At 60.9% G+C, this 16,111-nt stretch overlaps 2 protein-coding genes across 9 annotated transcripts in view; both read left to right on the forward strand.

The window, feature by feature from the left end:
- Positions 1-896: 896 nt before the first annotated feature.
- ENTREP3 (endosomal transmembrane epsin interactor 3) lies at positions 897-12,614 on the forward strand. Its single transcript, XM_032767155.2, has 12 exons — positions 897-2,776; positions 3,692-3,748; positions 4,017-4,127; positions 4,583-4,714; positions 5,034-5,141; positions 5,538-5,698; positions 6,071-6,170; positions 7,238-7,322; positions 7,605-8,195; positions 8,597-8,665; positions 9,036-9,298; positions 11,138-12,614. The coding sequence occupies exons 1-12, from the start codon at positions 2,558-2,560 to the stop codon at positions 11,309-11,311; spliced, it is 2,070 nt and encodes a 689-aa protein (XP_032623046.1). The 5' UTR covers positions 897-2,557; the 3' UTR covers positions 11,312-12,614.
- A 2,065-nt stretch (positions 12,615-14,679) lies between these two features.
- The window catches only part of GBA1 (glucosylceramidase beta 1), a 12,075-nt gene continuing 10,643 nt past the window's right edge, over positions 14,680-16,111 (forward strand). For 4 of the 8 annotated variants that reach the window (XM_032767149.2, XM_032767150.2, XM_032767145.2 and 1 more), the window contains exon 1: positions 14,686-14,774. The gene's annotated coding sequence lies outside the window, so the exon portion shown is untranslated. Of the gene's footprint in view, positions 14,775-16,111 lie in introns of all 8 variants that reach the window. The other 4 variants (XM_032767146.2, XM_075070996.1, XM_075070994.1 and 1 more) reach the window with 3 other exon arrangements.

Consider the following 16,111-nt stretch of genomic DNA (forward strand, 5'->3'; position numbering starts at 1 on the left):
TCCTCTCCTGGGAACAGGGCATCAGCTAGCTGGGGAGTCACACGTTTCTGTGAGCTGCCCTTGGTGGAGCTGAGTATCCCCTGGGCAGAGGGGGGGTGGAACCTGCAGGGTGTAATGGTTGGTGAGGGGTGCTCTGGAAGCTCCACCTTGGGAGGCAGGAGCACTGGGAAGGGGGACCTGATCTCCCCTTTGTTGGCAGCCTTCAGCCCATCTCCCTCTGCTACTTTCTTCCTGGGAGGAAGACCTATCCTATGTTATCCTCGCTGGGGCAGAGCACCTGCAGGCTCGGGGGTAGCGCATTGTCTGAACAGTCTCCCTGGCCATCGTGCCCCTAAGTGCTGAGTGTACTGCTCAGCGGGGTAGGAGCTGGGCTGTAGTTGTGGTAGGAAAGAATTTCCATTAGGCTGGGAGGCCAGGGGAGCTGCTGGGGTTATGGCTGCAAGCAGGGAAGGGAGTGTTTAATGGCCGCACTGCTCTCACAGCTCATTCCTTTCCCTGTTGACCCAGCCCCCATCCGTGTGAAATGCCTGTCTCCTTCTCCCCAAGAGCCAAGCTGCAGCGGTTCTTCCACTTGTTGGGGCAGTTCCAGCTGTGTCTGTGGGCGGGGGGAAGCGGCGTTCAGTGGGCACAGCTGGAACCGGGCCCCCTCCCAGCCTGGGGGGAGGTGTTGGGCATAACTGGAGCAGGTCCCCCCTAAAGCCTGGCCGCGTTCTCATTGGCCAGCGCAGCCTGATGCTCATGTGGTCGCTCCCTAGCCCGAGCAGGGCCCCGGCCGGGCCCGTGGCTCACATCTGGGTGCCGCATCTTCGTGGCTCCTCCTTCCGAGACTACAACTCCCAAGGTGCAGCGCGAAGGGGCGTGTCCCCTCGCCCCACTCCTCCCCGCAGCATCAGCCCAGTGCTGAGCATCCCGCAGCGATGCAAGTCGGAGGCAGCGCAGACTCCCCGGCTCCTCCCTCGGCCGGCGCCTGCTGCAGCGCGGGGCGAGGCGCAAAAGCGGGTTCCAGCCCCCTCCGCTCCCCACAGCCTTGCACCTTCCCTGGCGCCCGGCTGGGGAGACCGGGAGCCCCGCGCCCCCTGCACCGACCCCGGCTGGCGCTGCGGAGACCGGGACCCTGGCGCTAGAGCCCTCGCGTCGCTGCAGCTTCGGGGGCAGCTCGGGCCTCGCTTCTCGGGAGCCTGCCTTGGAACTGCCCTGGGCAGAGGCTGCAGGGCAGAGCCGTTCCCCATCCCGCTGTCAGCACCTGGAGCGGCTGCTGTTCCCTCCCTCTTCGCACCAAGCTCCTCCATGGGCTTCGGGCGGATTCTGCCTGGTCCTTAATCTTCTAGGAGCCACTAAGTTTTGTTTGCCTGGCGCCTGAGCATCCTGCCTGCTGGAGATGGGTTAATAGGGGACTCGCCATGAGGGAAGTGGCCTGTCCCGCCCTGCAAACCGCCCGGGAGTAGGGCCAAGGCGTGGCTGGCAGTAGCCAGCAGCTGCTGGGTGCAGGAGTCTTGAACCCCACACTTTTATGGATAACATTTAATTGACTCTATGCTCAGCTCTGCCTGGCAGGATTCCTGTTTGCTGGGTATCCCCTCCTCTCCCTCCTTTTGTTTGGCTGCTGCAGAGATGTCAACATAAGGGGTGTTTGGGGATTGAAACACCATCCCAGCATTCAAGTCAAGTGAACCCAGCTCAGTCCCTAGGCCTGAGGGAGTGGGGATGGTAGCAGGGCAAATCCCTGCTGAGCAAGGCTATCTGGTGAGCATCGAGCCGGAGCACTCAGCTCGGGGAAGAGTGGTCCATTTTTAGCCTGTGTTCGGTAGTGGAAGCTGGGGAAAGTCTCTGGAGCTGGGAGCGTGAATGTTGCCTGAGAACCCCTCGCTGGGAGAGAGGCGAACTCAGTGGTCCCTAGCTGGTCTGTGACCGCCTCCAAACTCCCTGGGGAGACAGCTGGATTTGAGGATGCTCCTAAACCCAATTGGGAGGGTGGATGAGACACTTCTATCCCATCAAGCCTGGCTGCTCCCCTTTTCCAGTGTCTCCTCTGGTTTCAGAGCCCTGGCCTGGAGAGGGCAGCTCCCATCACGTCTCTGTGTCTTTATGGAGCAAAACATTCACCTGCAGATCTGACTCTGGGTGCCTCCAGCCTCAGCTCCATGCAGTCCTTGGAGCTGCTTTCAGGGATGGCAGAAGACAGTGAGACACCCAGGTCCTGAGAAGATGTTCTGTATCGGGTGAGGAGTATTGAGCCAGATGTTCCCCGCCCCGGGCAGGATGCTGAGACAGGGGATCCCAGGGCAGCTTGTTCTGTGACTGAGAAGAATTGGATCCAGACTGGCCTTGCCAAAGTGCTTGAGGCTGGTACAGTGAACCACAAAGTCAGAAAGCAGGGTCCCCAATCCCGCCTGATCCAGAATCCCCACTCCCAGCCCCAGGGTAGATGGGGTGGCCCGTGGCCAGCTCAGAGCAGTAGGAACAGAGAGAACGGAACAAAAACTGCACAGATTTCAGCCAGAAAAGCAAGTGTTGCTTGATCTGGTCCTGGCTGCTTTTCCTGACCTGGAAACGAGTCATGCCATCTCCCAGCGACTCCAGCCATTCCCTGACTGGCCGCTCCTCCCGCAGCCTCACCCATCTCCGAGTGCAACGGACCTGGCTGCAGATCCTGCTGGTGCTGGGCTTCATTCAGGTCATCCTGGGCATCCTCGTCATCACCTTCAGCCTTGTGGCAGCTACCATCACGCCCTCCACCAAGGTCCGGCACTCCTGTCCCTCCTGGGCCGGCTTCTTGGTGAGTCTCCTGGTTCTCACAGACAAGTAGCTGCCATCTCCAGGGAAACTGGGGAGTGCCCAAGCAGCTCAGAAGTGCTGGCCCAGGCCTTGGGTGGCCAATTGTGTGTGCTGCTGGCTTTTCTGGGGTCTGGTTGGGGAGTCAGTGGGAGTGAACTGCTGTGTGGCTAGGGGAAGGGGGAGGGAAGACTCCTCCCCTCTAGCTTTTGTTGGCTAGGAGAGTTTCCAAAATACTTCTCAGCAATGCATTTGCCCTGCTCTTCTTGGTCCAAGGCACCCAGATTGGGTAGTGGCAGGGCTGGGAATTTGGCCTTGGGGCAGATCCCCCTGAACTGGCTTCCCACTGTACTTCTTCCAGGCCAGCTCACTGCCCTCATGGTGCTACTGCAACTTCCCCATCTCCGAGGCCATCAGCCGTAGCCCTCCCTGGCCCGGTGTGCAACAGCCTTTATTATCCCCTTACAGTCCCAGGGCTTCAGGATGGTCCCTGGCTTATCAATGGGGCTGCAGGCCTACAGGAGCTGGGAGACGCCTTCAGCAGCTCCTGGATCCTTGCTCTGTGTTCCAGACAATTGACACCCCCTCCCCACAGCTCACCTTGGATCCACCCCTCCTGCCTGTTCCAGCAGCACAGACCCCTGCCTGGGGGATGCCTGGCCATGGTCCTGCTGGGCTCTCCAGAGTGCCCTGAATCAGCACTTTCCTCAAGCTCCCTTAGCTTCTGGCTCCTGCCTGTTGGCCTTGCTGCTGCTGCCCGGGATGGCCCCCACTCCCGAGGCTCGGCCTTGGCCCGTCCCTCTGGGACCAGCTTTGGGGGCTGCAGGGCTCAGAGGAGGGTTCGTGGCTGTGGGGGTCTCAGACCTCCTGCCCTTCCTCTCTCCTTCCCACTGTAATTCCTGTGCTTCTGTCCCCCCAGCTGGCGCTGTCCGGGCTCGTTGGCATTGTCTCCTGGAAGCGGCCCTTTACCCTGGTGGTAGGTGTCTCCTGTTTGTGGGCTGTGGGTGTCCTCACTGACCCAGGGCAGGGCCCAGCCCCTCACCCAGCTTCTGTCTTGGGCCACCACAGTCCCCTGTTTCTCCCCTGCCCAGCACCAGGACGGGGAGGGCAGAGCGAAGAGGCAATCCCCTGCGCACACATGCCTGTATCACGTGTGCGGTCTTCTAACATGCACGCTGGCCTGTTGCCTCTCGCTCCCCTAATGTGCTTGCCCAGCTCATGGCCTCTGTCTGTCCTGGCTGCAGATCACCTTCTTCACGCTGCTCTCCGTGCTGGGCATCATGCTGAGCCTTGCCGGCTCCATCCTCTCCTGTCAGAATGCTCAGCTGGTGAAGTCCTTGGAGGCCTGCACTAGGGTAAGGCCTGACCCAGGCCAGCCCTTGGAGGAACTCTGCCTCCTGGGGCTGGGGCAGCCAGGGCTGGGTGATAGCCCTTTGGGGAGTGGGCACACCTGGGGGAGGCTGCAGATCAATGCCTGTGGCCAAGCGGAGTGCCTGGAGCAGGGCAATGGGCCATGAGAGGGAGGGGCAGTATCCCAGCTGCATGAAGGGAGGCTAGGCTGGGACCCTTCTTGGGGCTGGCTCTTGTGGAAGGGACCTATTGGCTGGGTCTCCCGGGGACCTACTGGCAGTGGCAGGATTCCTTGTGTCTGGGCCCTTGGGACTTGGCCATTCCTCACTCTGAGGGTTGCCAACCCTCCAGGAATTAAAGATTAATTTTAATTAAAGATTATGCCATATGACAAAACCTCCAATAATACATCCAACCAAAACTGACAAGTGTACTCGCTTTGGGTGTCTCCTCCCTCCAGGAGAAGGACTCCTGTGTCTGCTGCCAGGCCCTTTCTGAGTACCCATCCATGGGACCCGCCTGCAGCAGACAGGGCGAGACACTGACCATGTTCCCCAACCCTGACTGCCGGAGCGTCCGCATGGCTCTGAAGGTAACTGGGCTGGCTGCACTGGGCAGGTGGGGAGGCTTGCAGTCTGCAGGGGTTCTCTGTGGGGAGGCCGGGGGTGGGGGGCTTGGAGCCTGATCAGGGCTCTCTCCACTGGGGTGGAGGGTGCTGGGGTCTGTGGTGGGGCTGTTCTCTGGGTGGCTTGTATCTGGGAGGTCCTTTCTATGCTTTCTGCATTGGGGGCAGCTCTCTGCACTGGGGTAGGCAGCTTGGTGTCAGGGGGAGCTCTCTGCTTTCTGCACAGAGCCTACGCACACTCTGAACAGCATCTCTGGGACTCATTCCCACCTCTCCTCTGTCCCAGGATCTTCTATTCAGTGTTTGTGGCCTAACCATCTTCTCCACCATTGTCTGCACGCTCTCAGCTGTCATGTGCTGCATCCAGATCTTCTCCCTGGACATTATCCATGTGGTGAGTCCTAGCCTGGCCTGCGGCTCCTCTCCCAGAGAATTCCACTCCACAGGAATCCAGGAGCTTGGGGTTGGAGGGTCAGGCCTGGGGATGCTGGAGAGAACCTGGCGGGGACTGGATCCTGCCCTCCAATCTCCTTCCCCCCTGGGGGGCAGGGGTGTCCCCTGCCCATGATCCCCATGCTTTGCCTGTCCCCAGGGACGCAAGCAGCAGCTCCTTGGAATTTGCAGTGGTGCAATGTGCAGGGACTCGGAGTAGGGGGCACTGGAGCTGCTCCCCCGACACCTCTCTGGGTGAGTAGGGCCAACAGCAGGGGAAGGGGATGTGTCCTGTCCCCAACCTAGGCACCTGTCCTGGGGTGGTGGCAGGCTCCCCCTCACTCCCTTCTCCCTGCAGCTGGCCCCGCAGCGTTCCAGTTCGGTGACCCTGGAGTGCACATCGCCCCGAGACCCCTTCCTGCAGAACATGATGGACTTGGAGGAGTTTGTGCCTCCGGTGCCACCGCCCCCATACTATCCGCCGGAGTACGCCTGCAGCTCCGAGACCGATGCCCAGAGGTACTGACACCCTGGAGGGGAGGGCAGTGGGGTGGGCTCTGAGGCAGGGAGGGGAAGCCCATTGCTGAGTTGTGGGTGAGGGGACCCCAGGGACACACAGGATCAGCAGGAGCACAGGGCAGGGTGGGGGAGGGCAGTGAGGAGAGAGCCTGAGGTGGAACTGGGGGACAGGGAAGTCTGAGGCAGTTGGGAGCAGGGGTGGAGCCATGCTGGGGTTGGGGGCAGAGGTAGGGAGGGGGAGGCCAGGGCAGGGCTTGGGGGGGACCCAGGGGTAACTCCAGGCAGGGTTCAGCCTGGACCCCACTAGGCTGTTTCCATGGGAGGTTTGGTGCCCCACTGTGGCTGATGCACCTTTCCCATGTGGACCCACAGCATCACCTATAATGGCTCCATGGACAGCCCCGTGCCTCTCTACCCCACCGACTTCCCCCCATCCTATGAGACTGTCATGGGACTCCGGGCAGTCAGCCAGGTAAGGAGCCCAGGGGCTCTTGGCTTGGCCAGGCCCAGCGCTGGGCCATCGTGCAAAGAGGTGGGGCTGGTGAGGAGCAGGTGGTGCCTGGCCCAGTCCTCTCACCAAAGGCTCAGGGTGCCCCAGGTCAAACCACAAAGTGAAGAGTGAGTGAGGGAGAAGCCAGAGCTGGGTTGGGTGAGGGGATGCAGGACTAGGCTAGGACTATAACAGCGTTTAAAAGAGAATTGGATAAATTCATAGAGGTTAAGTCCATAAATGACTATTAGCCAGGCTGGGTAAGGAATGGTGTCCCTAGCCTCTGTTTGTCACAGGGTGGAGATGGATGGCAGGAGAGAGATCACCTGATCATTGCCTGTTAGCTTCACTCCCTCTGGGGCACCTGGCATTAGCCACTGTCGGAAGACAGGATTCTGGGATAGATGGACCTTTGGTCTGACCCGGTACGGCCGTTCTTGTGTTCTAACCGTAACGGATTCCAGGGGACCCAGACGCTGAGGCCCAGGGTGTGAGTGGCACGTTCTTACTGCCGTCTCCTCAGCCTATTGCTGACTGCACTGTGGTGCTAGAGAGACCGGGGTAGGGTGTTGAGGTAGCAGCCTATCTCACTTGCCCTGTCTCTGTAACCTCCTGGGGCCAACCTGGCCACAGCACACTGCCTACATTTTGCAATATCTATCAGAGCTACGCCAGCCCCGGCCTCTCCCAGCAGGGGGTCTTGGGGGGCAGGAGCACTGGCTGGGGGGAGCTCCCGGCTGCGCCAGTGCCAGCCTCTCCCAGCAGGGGGTGCTGTAGGGGGGGGCAGGGGAGGAGCACTGGCTGGGAGGAACTCCCGGCTACGCCAGCCCTGGCCTCTCCCAGCAGCGGGTGCTGTAGGGGGGGCAGGGCAGGAGCACTGGCTGGGGGGAGCTCCTGGCTATGCCAGTGCCAGCCTCTCCTAGCAGGGGGCGTTGGGGGGTTGGGGGGCAGGAGCACTGGCTGGGGGGAGAGCCTAGTGCGCAGCATCTCCCTGCCCATACGGCCTGCATATGGTTCTGTAATGTGACGTGATTCTGCGCACTCTGCAGGCCACGCTGTTTGATTTGCAGCTCATGGATCCGTCGCACGGCTGCACCTGCGACCACGTCCCCTCCATCGTGCTCAGTGAGGAAGGTAACGGTTCTTGGGCAGCAGCTGGGGGCAGGGTCCTGGGAGAAGGGAGCTGCCTGTGCCCACGTCTGCCCATGACTGGGTGGGAGCTAGGGGCTGGAGAGGTGGGGGCAAAGTCCTAGTGAGCACCGAATGGGTGCACTGTGCCTGTTGGCTGGGTGGAAGGACAGTGGCATGTGCCCAGTAGGGGTGGAGCTTGGAGTTCCCAAGGCAGGTACCCTGGGGACGTGCTCTGATCCCTCCCAGAGAGCCCTGTGCATCCCGCTCTGCCTGCATGCCTTGCAGTGTCCATGGATAGTGGCTCCCCGGTCATGTCCGAGATCATCGACATCCCCGGCGACAGCAGCCCCTCGGAGGACTCCTGCCTGCTGGAGCTCCAGGGCTCCATCCGCTCTGTGGACTACGTCCTCTTCCGCTCCATCCAGCGCAGCCGCGCAGACTACTGCCTGAGCGTGGACTGTGTGCAGTGTGGCCACCATCCCCACAGCCCCACGCTGGGCCTGCAGGGCCCCTTCGAGGATATACCCCGGCCCCGGGTGCGGGGGGAGCGCTCTTACTCCTGCTCCACCCCTGATCCCAGTTACGAGGGGCTCCTGGAGCCAGGCGGGGCCATCACCCACAGCTGCAATCGTCTGGAAGGGCTGGCTCGCTGCGCTGGGCCCTGCTTCCCTGAGGTGCGACTCAAGGGCAAGACCTTGCTGCCAGGGCATCAGGGCACCAGCTCCACCGGGCCCCTGTACCCAGACCACGGGCACCGCGGCCATCAGCGACGCAACAGTGAGACATCCTGCCTGCTGGGCCCAGCCCGGGGCCTGAGCCAACGGCCGCTCGTGCGGTCGCACAGCGACCCCGGCATTGCTGTTGCCGGTGATCCTGGTAGGTGGGAATTGCAGGGGGAGCAGGGCTGATGTGGGTGCCCATGTGTCAGTCTGTTTTCACTCACGCACTTGGGGTGGGGGACGGACCAAGGGGTGTTCCGGGGGTTCCTGGTCAGTGGTCACTGATAGGTTGGGTGAGTGCAGTTTGCAGGCACAGAGTGGAATTGGTGCACAGATTGATATGCAGCTCATGCCAGGGGACTGGTGCACACCTGGCAGTGGGTGGGTGCCACTGGCCCATGCAGGGGCTGGAGTGTGTGATGGCAGGCCCATGCACAGTGCTTGTGCGAGGGAACGGGTGCACACAGCTGATGGGTTGATGCATGGTTATGTGATGGGATTGGGGCAGGAGGAGGGCAGAGCCTGAGTATTTACCACTGTCTTTCTTTCTCCTTCCAGTTGACTTGAGGGATCTGCTTTACACCAAAGCGCTGGAGGATGATGCATCCAATTCTTCTGCAGACACAGGTCAGGGCCGAGTCAGGCTTAGGATGAGTGTCCGACATAAGACCTGGGGGATGGGCTGGAAATCACTGGGGGCCTGACGAGTGACCGCCTTTACTTGGAAGTGGCTGCAGTGTGCTGTAGTGCCCCTTCCAGGAGAGGCTGGGAGCAGAGTAGCCTGGAGCTCCCCCACAACCAATGCTCCTGCCCTGCTCCCTAGAGCATCCCCTGCTGGGGGAGGCTGGATCAATAGGAAGGCCCTTCACCCCCACGGAGTGCATTGCAACCTGGGCCCCTAGGCCACAGCCTCTGGGGACCCATGGGACCTGTGCTTTCTCCCCTCCCCACCGTGTTCCCCTGCGGCCGCGGCTCTCACTGGCCAGTCTCCTTACAGGACTGTGCTCTGAAGCCTGCCTGTTCCGGCTCTCGCACTGCGACTCGCCCCAGCTCCTCCGGGCCGCCTCTGCCAGGAAGAACAAGCTGTCAGTGCCCAAGAAGGTGACACAGCGGCTGTCAAAGGCAGCAACACGCTCCCTGGGGGATCTGAAGGTTTGTCGTGGTACCCGGGGGCTGGTGGCCAGATTCCTGCAGAGATCCAAGCGCAGCCTGGTGTCTGGTGTGGAGATGGCTGGGCATGGCTCCCAGGGCCACAAACAGGTAGGGGCTCTGTGTTGGCCACGCTCTGCGTGCAGGGCTGCTGAGAAGCCCCAGCAGGCCCCATGCTGCCCATCCCCCTGGGCCCAGGCCTGGATTGTCCCCTACAGGCATTTCCAGGACCAGTCCTGTCTACCTCGGCCTCCCCTGCACTTGCCCTTCCCTGGGAAGTCTGCCTGGCTGGGCACTCCCAGGTTCCTGCTTGCTGGGCGATGGCGTCCTGAAGCCACTTGCTGCAGAGTCAGCCTATTAACCCTTGATTATCCCAGCCTTTCTCTATGCTTGTCTGGTTGGGTGCCCAACAGTGAGCTCATGAGAGGGACGTGACCCTCTGTATGTTCTCCCCCAGGCCACATTGCCCCTCAGGCTGCCATAGCCCCTGCAAAGACCTGCCCATTGTCTTGGAGCTCTCAGCTGCCCCTCCCTTTCAGGGCTGGCTCCAGCCACCAGCAGAGCAAGCATGTGCCTGGTGTGGCATCCTATCCATTCTTGGGGCAGCACAGTCTGGGGGGCTTTTTTGCAGTTCGGGCGGCGGCAGTCTGAACGTTTGTTTTGGGGGTTTTGGGGGACGCTTAGGCAGTTCAGGCAGTGGCAGTCCTGGAAGTTTTACTTGGGGTGGCAAAAATGGTAGAGCCGGTCCTGCTCCCTTTTCTCTGAGCAGGGCTTCTCAGGGGCTTCTGCGTGCCCTGGGCTTCGGGAGCATTTGCCCCTTGTTCTGGAGGAGCTGGGGGCCTGCTTGTTTCTCTCTGTCGGTTCCCGCCTGGGCTTCATGGAGGAAGCAATAGCGGCTACAGCTAGGAGAGGGGATGGGTCCCACATCAGTAGGATGTGTAGGGCCAGGATGTGGCTCTGCAGTCTGGAGCTCAGTGTCCCTGTGGTCCAGGGCCTGTCTCGGAGCAGGGGACTCCTGAGTCCTTCAGTGCTCCTGCCTTTGCCACTGACTCAGTCCCATTTTGGCCTCTGTTTCCCACTTGTAAAAAGGCGCCCATGACCCTTCCCTGCTCCCAAGCTAGTGGAGGTCGGTGAGGTGCTGCCTGCATTGCTCAGTGCAGGAGGCTCTGGAAGGACCCAGCCTGCATTGGGTAACAGTCTCCAGGAACTCCTGGGGCTTGGTTGGTCTGTAATTGCAGCTTGTGGGCCCAGTGCAGACCTTTGCCGCATGTCACCAGCCCTCTTCCCCTGCACTCTCCTTTCCGGGCCACCCATGCTGACGTTCCTCATCCTGCAGCCATCTCCCCAGATTGCAGTTAGGCTCCCTGCTCTGATGAAGCTTTTAGGTCACAATCTTGGCATCTGAGCTGAGACTTTATGCACTGACCTTCTCCTCCTAGTGCAGAGCAGCTCTGTCCCTGGGACGATGCTCGGTCACAGCTCGCCCCTTTTGGGAGCTTAAAGCCGCTGTGCGACACCTGATGGGCCCAAGCCCAGGAGATTCTTTACTTCTCCTGGAGAGTTCTGATCCTTCCCTGGCTCCCTGAAGCTGTTCTTGACTTTGTGCACTGGGAACTGCTCTGGGGAGTCCCAAGGCTACTCTGCCTTCCTGGCCGGGACAGCAAGTACCACCTCTGCTTGCTGCCTAGCTGAGTCACAGCCTGCTCTCACTGTCCCGTGCCAGGGCCAGCTGCCTCCTGGCTCTGGCCTCTATCTGCTCAGGGGTGACTGGGGGGAAGATGCCTACTCCCTGCGTTCTCAGGGCTCCTCTTTGGGGCGGCCCCCACCCCTCCAGTCTGCATCCCAGCACTCGCTGGGGGCCGTTCTGCCTGGCAGAACTTCTCCTGGATGTGCTCTTGTGGCGAGGTTCCTGCTGTCCTCACCCTTGCCCTTGTTTCTGTGGCTTGCCAGGTGCCCTGGAGCCCGTGGCAGGCAGAAGAGCACATGCTGCCAGAAGGGATTCACTTGCAGAGCTGTGGGGACCTGAGCTCCACCTCCTCGCTGCGTCGCCTCCTGTCTGCCCGCCGGCTGGAGCGCAGCCGTCCGCACAGCCTCAACGGGGTCTACAAAGAGAGCATCCTCTGAGGGGAGCTGCCATGTGCCCTCAGCCTTGCCCCCTCATACCCCAGCCCAGCTGGGAGTCTCCACCAGCATCGGGCTCTCTGCCTGGGGTCCACAGCGAGAACTGGAAGCAGCCGGGGCAGGCCTTTTCCCCAGTGCTGGGGAGGGGCCATGGGCTGGCTCATTCCCTGCAGACATTCCTCACTGCCAGGTGACAGTGGGAGAAAGCACAAGCTGGGGACACAAACGCAGATTGCCAAGGGGGCAGGGCATCGTGGCCTGGTTTGGCAGATCTCCGTGTGGGACTCTGGGAAGGAGGAGGTGCTGCAGTCTGTAGATTGCATTGGGGACTGGGGAACATGGACACAGCCTGCTTTGTGCTAAGAGGCAGTGCCTGCCCCCGTGCTCACTCTTAGAGGCCAGCGTGCTTTGGGGTGTTCCTGGGGCTAAGCCCTTGCTGTATATCGGACAGGGCTATTGTGCATTGTGTGTGTCGGGGGTGTATGTCCATACAGGCCCTCCTTGTAGTAATAACCCAAGAGCAGGGTCTGAGCCTGGTCCTGCCTCCTGCTCTGCAGTCTGCTGGTTTAGATGCTAACATGGTTCCCATGGTGAGGAAGCTGGGCTCAATGTGCCCGGTGATGTCCTCTCACGACAGGCCTGGGCCTCATGTGGCCCCTGCCTTCAGGGAATGCTCGCCGTCTGTGCCAGGGAGATTGAGCCCAACTCAGTCCTGCTCCCCTTAGATGCTATGCACCCCTTTCTGGAGTGGGCAAAGGAGAGGCCGGGCAGACCAAGCTGGGCTTCCCTACAACTGCCCTCCTCTTCTGGCAAGTCCACAGCCCCTGAGCGCAGGCTGCAGCCCCTTCCTCTAGAGCATGACCTTCCTTTTTGTTGCCTGCTCCAGCTCGTCTCATCTCCCCATCCTGGGCTGGCCTGAGCTGTGGGCCTGGATCTTACGGCAGAGCTGTGGCTTGAGAACGGGGCTATGGCCAGGGCACGACCAAGGCCCAGCTTGGGAGCTGGGATCAATCAGCCCCACCAGCTTTAGGGGCAGAACCAAAGCCCTCTGTGCACTGAGTCCCCATCCCTGGGCTCTGGCAGCCTTTTTCTCCTCTCCCGCCAGCCGCTGTCTTTGCTTGTATGCTGCATGCCGTGATGCAGCTCTCCCCATTCTGGGGTGGGGGGGTGGGCAAGGGGAGTGTGGGTTGCACTTTTTTACCTCAGGAAGCATGTTGGGAACTCCTACAGGGAGTCTCCACTGCAGGCGCTTTAAGCTGCACTGACACTTATACATGAAACCAAATAAAGTTATACACCCCTTGGAGCCAGCTTGGGCTGCCTGGTGTTTAGCCAGCCTGCCGTGGACCTGCACTGGCTGCCTCCATTCTGCAGCTGGGAAGAGCTCTGGCTCAGTCCAGGAGAGTGGGGAAAGGAGCCCTGGGGCCCTCGCTAATCTGTCATGAGAAAGAAAACATACCTCTCTGTGGGACAGGGACAATGGTCCCATTCTGGCATTGTCTGTGTGTCTGTGTGTGGGGGGGGTGTATCTGGTCATTGCAGGTGTCGGGGCGGGGGGGTGCATCTGTGTATGGAGGCATGTGAGGGCTGTGCGGGGGGAGGTGTGCGTTAGGCCACGGCCTGTGAGGGCCGTGTGGGTGGAGGTGTGCGTCTGGGCACGGCCTGTGAGGGCCGTGTGGGTGGAGGTGTGCGTCTGGGCACAAGGTGTGAGGGTCGTGTGGGGGGAGGTGTGCATCTGGGCACGGCCTGTGAGGGCCGCGTGGGGGGAGGTGTGCATCTGGGCACAAGGTGTGAGGGCTGCGTGGGTGGAGGTGTGCGTCTGGGCACAAGGTGTGAGGGCTGTGTGTGTGGAGGTGTGCGTCCGGGCACAAGGTGTGGGGGGAGGTATGCATCTGGGCACGGCCTGTGAGGGTCGTGCGGGTGGAGGTGTGTGTCTGGGCACGGCCTGTGAGGGCCGCGTGGGTGGAGGTGTGCGTCTGGGCACAAGGTGTGAGGGCTGTGTGTGTGGAGGTGTGTGCATTGAGTCAAACACTGGATCAAATGACCTAGGGTGATTGTGGAATCACACTCACTGGAGGTTTTTAAGAACAGGTTAGACAAACCTGTCAGGACTGGGTTAGATAATACTTACTCCTACCTCCGGGCAGGGGCCTGGACTAGGTGACTTTTGAAGGGCCCGGCCTGTCCTGCATTCTATGAGCCTGCACGCGGTGGGTGGATCTGTTCGGTGCACACATGCGTTGGAGGAGGCCAGTCCCTCCCAGCTCCAGCTCCAGCCCCACTCTAGCTTTTGGCTGGAGGATTGGGCTGCTTCTTAGGAGCCTTGGTCCTGGGCTCTGCTTCCCCAGCTGTGGGTGGGCAGGAGCTACCATGAGCCAAAAGAGAGAGTGCTTCCCTCACTGTGCAGCTGAGACACTCCACCAGACTGGACTGGGCTACAAGCAGCAGCTTCCACACTCCCTGGGGAAACTGCTCAGCTGATTGTGGGGGGATGGAGGGGGGCAGCATAGGCTGCTGGGAATGGGGGGAAAGAGGCATCTGAGGGGAACTGCAGGTGCAGGCAGTGGGCTGAGTGCATGTGCCACAGAGAGAAAATCCATGCCAGGCAAAGTTGGGCATGGGGACAGGGGAGAGTTGGGCATTGAGGACCAGGCAGACCTGAGATGGTCTCTGACCCTGGTGGTGGGCAAGGGCTGGTTTGCTTCAGCTGAGGGTGAGAGGGCAGCTGGTGGAGTTATAAGCAACCTTTACATAACTCTCCAGGCCCTTGCACAACAGGCCAGGGACTCACTGCAGGACTGGGGCCAGGGTGCAGGAACCCTGCTGTCTCTGCTGGCAGGCTGTGGGCATCTGCCCTCAGTTTGCCCTCTGCCACCTCTTGCTGCCTTTCTAAAGGGATCTCTCAGCTCTAGGGGGGAGCCGCTCACAGAACTGAGGGTCCTGAGTATAAGTGAAGGGGCTGCTGGGGGCACAGGGTGCCAGCACCAATGGGGGGTGGGAGGGCTTCTGGCCTCCCCACTTGCTCCCGGGCCCCTGCACTTCCCCAGCTAGCACCGTGGTTCTCCGCAGCCCAGGGAGAGGGGACCTGCTGCGGTGCTCCGTGTCCTCTGCGCCCCGGGGAGAGCAGTGGGGACAGGCCACAGGCTAGACCGAGCCCCCGCGCCACTGGAACTCGGGTGTGACGGGCTGGCGGAGCTCCCGGCCCAGGCTGCCCTGCCCAGCCCCAGGCAATTCTGGCTCGGCTCGGCTCGGCCCGGCCCCAGACAGTTCCGGCTCGGCTCGGCCCCGGACAGTCCCGGCCCGGCCCGGCCCCAGGCAGTTCTGGCTCGGCTCGGCCCCTCTGGGCGCAGCTGGCAGGGTCATGTGACCGCGCAGTCATGTGACTCTCGGTCCACGCTAGTCCGCGCTTGCGAGAGGCCGCGGAGCCGGCGCTGCTGCCGGATCCTGGCGCCGGCCGGTCGCGCAGGTGAGTGGCCGGAGGAGCCGGTGGGGGCGGATGCCCGGACGCCTGGGTTCTCACCGTGGGCTGCCCGCAGACTCGCGTGTCCGTGGGCAGGTGCGGCGGGGAGGAGGCGGCTTCTGGCCCGGGATCGGCCCCCGCCGCTGCTCCCATTGCTCAGCCCGGCACACTGAGGCTGGCGCTGTTAGACAGGTGCTGGGATACGGCTGCCGGGTGCCCAGCCAGGGGGGCAGCTGCCCCTCCCCATAGGTGCTGGAACTAGGGGTCCGGGGGGGCTGCCGCACCCGCTGGCCTGAAGTGGGTTTACTGTTGGGTTCAATGGCTCTCAGCACCCCAGCTATACAAATTGCTCTGGCAGCCCTGCTCCCCCTGCTGCTCAGGGGCCTGGAGCCTCTCCCACCAGGTCTGCAGCTTGTTGGGGCAGTGGTGGGACTCTTCCCCCGCCCCATATGGCTGGCAGGGAGGGGCAGAGTGAGTGGGAGCTTGTCCAGCCAGCCCCAGGGGAGATGCTTGGCTCTGCCAGTCAGATTAATATCAAGGCTTTTTCTGAGCCCCTCCCCTCATCCTTCCTGGTGCTTGTGGGTGCCAGCTGCCTAGCACCTGAATGAGTGGGGGGAGAGGAGGTTGGCCGATGGGATTTCCTGCTATTTCCGCTCCTCGGTCCGTTCACGCATCGGGGCAGAGTTCCTCTGGGCGGCGTCCTTTGAGGAGCAGTGGGCGTTGTCCGGGGTTCTCTGCTCGGTGTCCCTATCAGGTTCCCTTCTGACCTCACTCCCAATCCTGTTTTTTTCATTAGTTGTCCCATGTATTTATTTGGTATCACAGACCTGTGGATCCTTCCCTTAGGCTGGGGGGAGGTCCTTTAGCAGTGGGCTTTGCCCGCCCGCTTCCTGGATACCAATAGGACCTGAATGAGGGGGTGGGGCCAGCAGTGTTCTGTTTTCTTAGCTCAATCTCTGTTTCTCATCCCGGACTCTTTATGGCATTAGAAGGGCACACAGGGCAATATCTTCATCAACAACTTGGATATTGGCATAGAAAGTACACTTGTTAAGTTCCCAGATGATACCAAACTGGGAGGGATTGCAGCTGCTTTGGAGGACAGGGTCATAATTCAAAATGGTCTGGACAAATTGGAGAAATGATCTGACGTAAACAGGATGACGTTTACTGAAGACAAATGAAAAGTGCTCCACTTAGGAAGGAACAATCAGTTTTACATATACAGAATGGGAAGAGACTGTCTAGGAAGGAGTATGGCAGAAAAGGATCTAGGGGTTATAGTGGACCACAAGTGAAATATGAGTCAACAGTGTGATGCTGTTGCAAAAAAAGCAAACGTG

Source organism: Chelonoidis abingdonii, chromosome 11 (assembly GCF_003597395.2).
Source record: "Chelonoidis abingdonii isolate Lonesome George chromosome 11, CheloAbing_2.0, whole genome shotgun sequence".
Classification (NCBI taxonomy): Eukaryota; Metazoa; Chordata; order Testudines; family Testudinidae; genus Chelonoidis; species Chelonoidis abingdonii.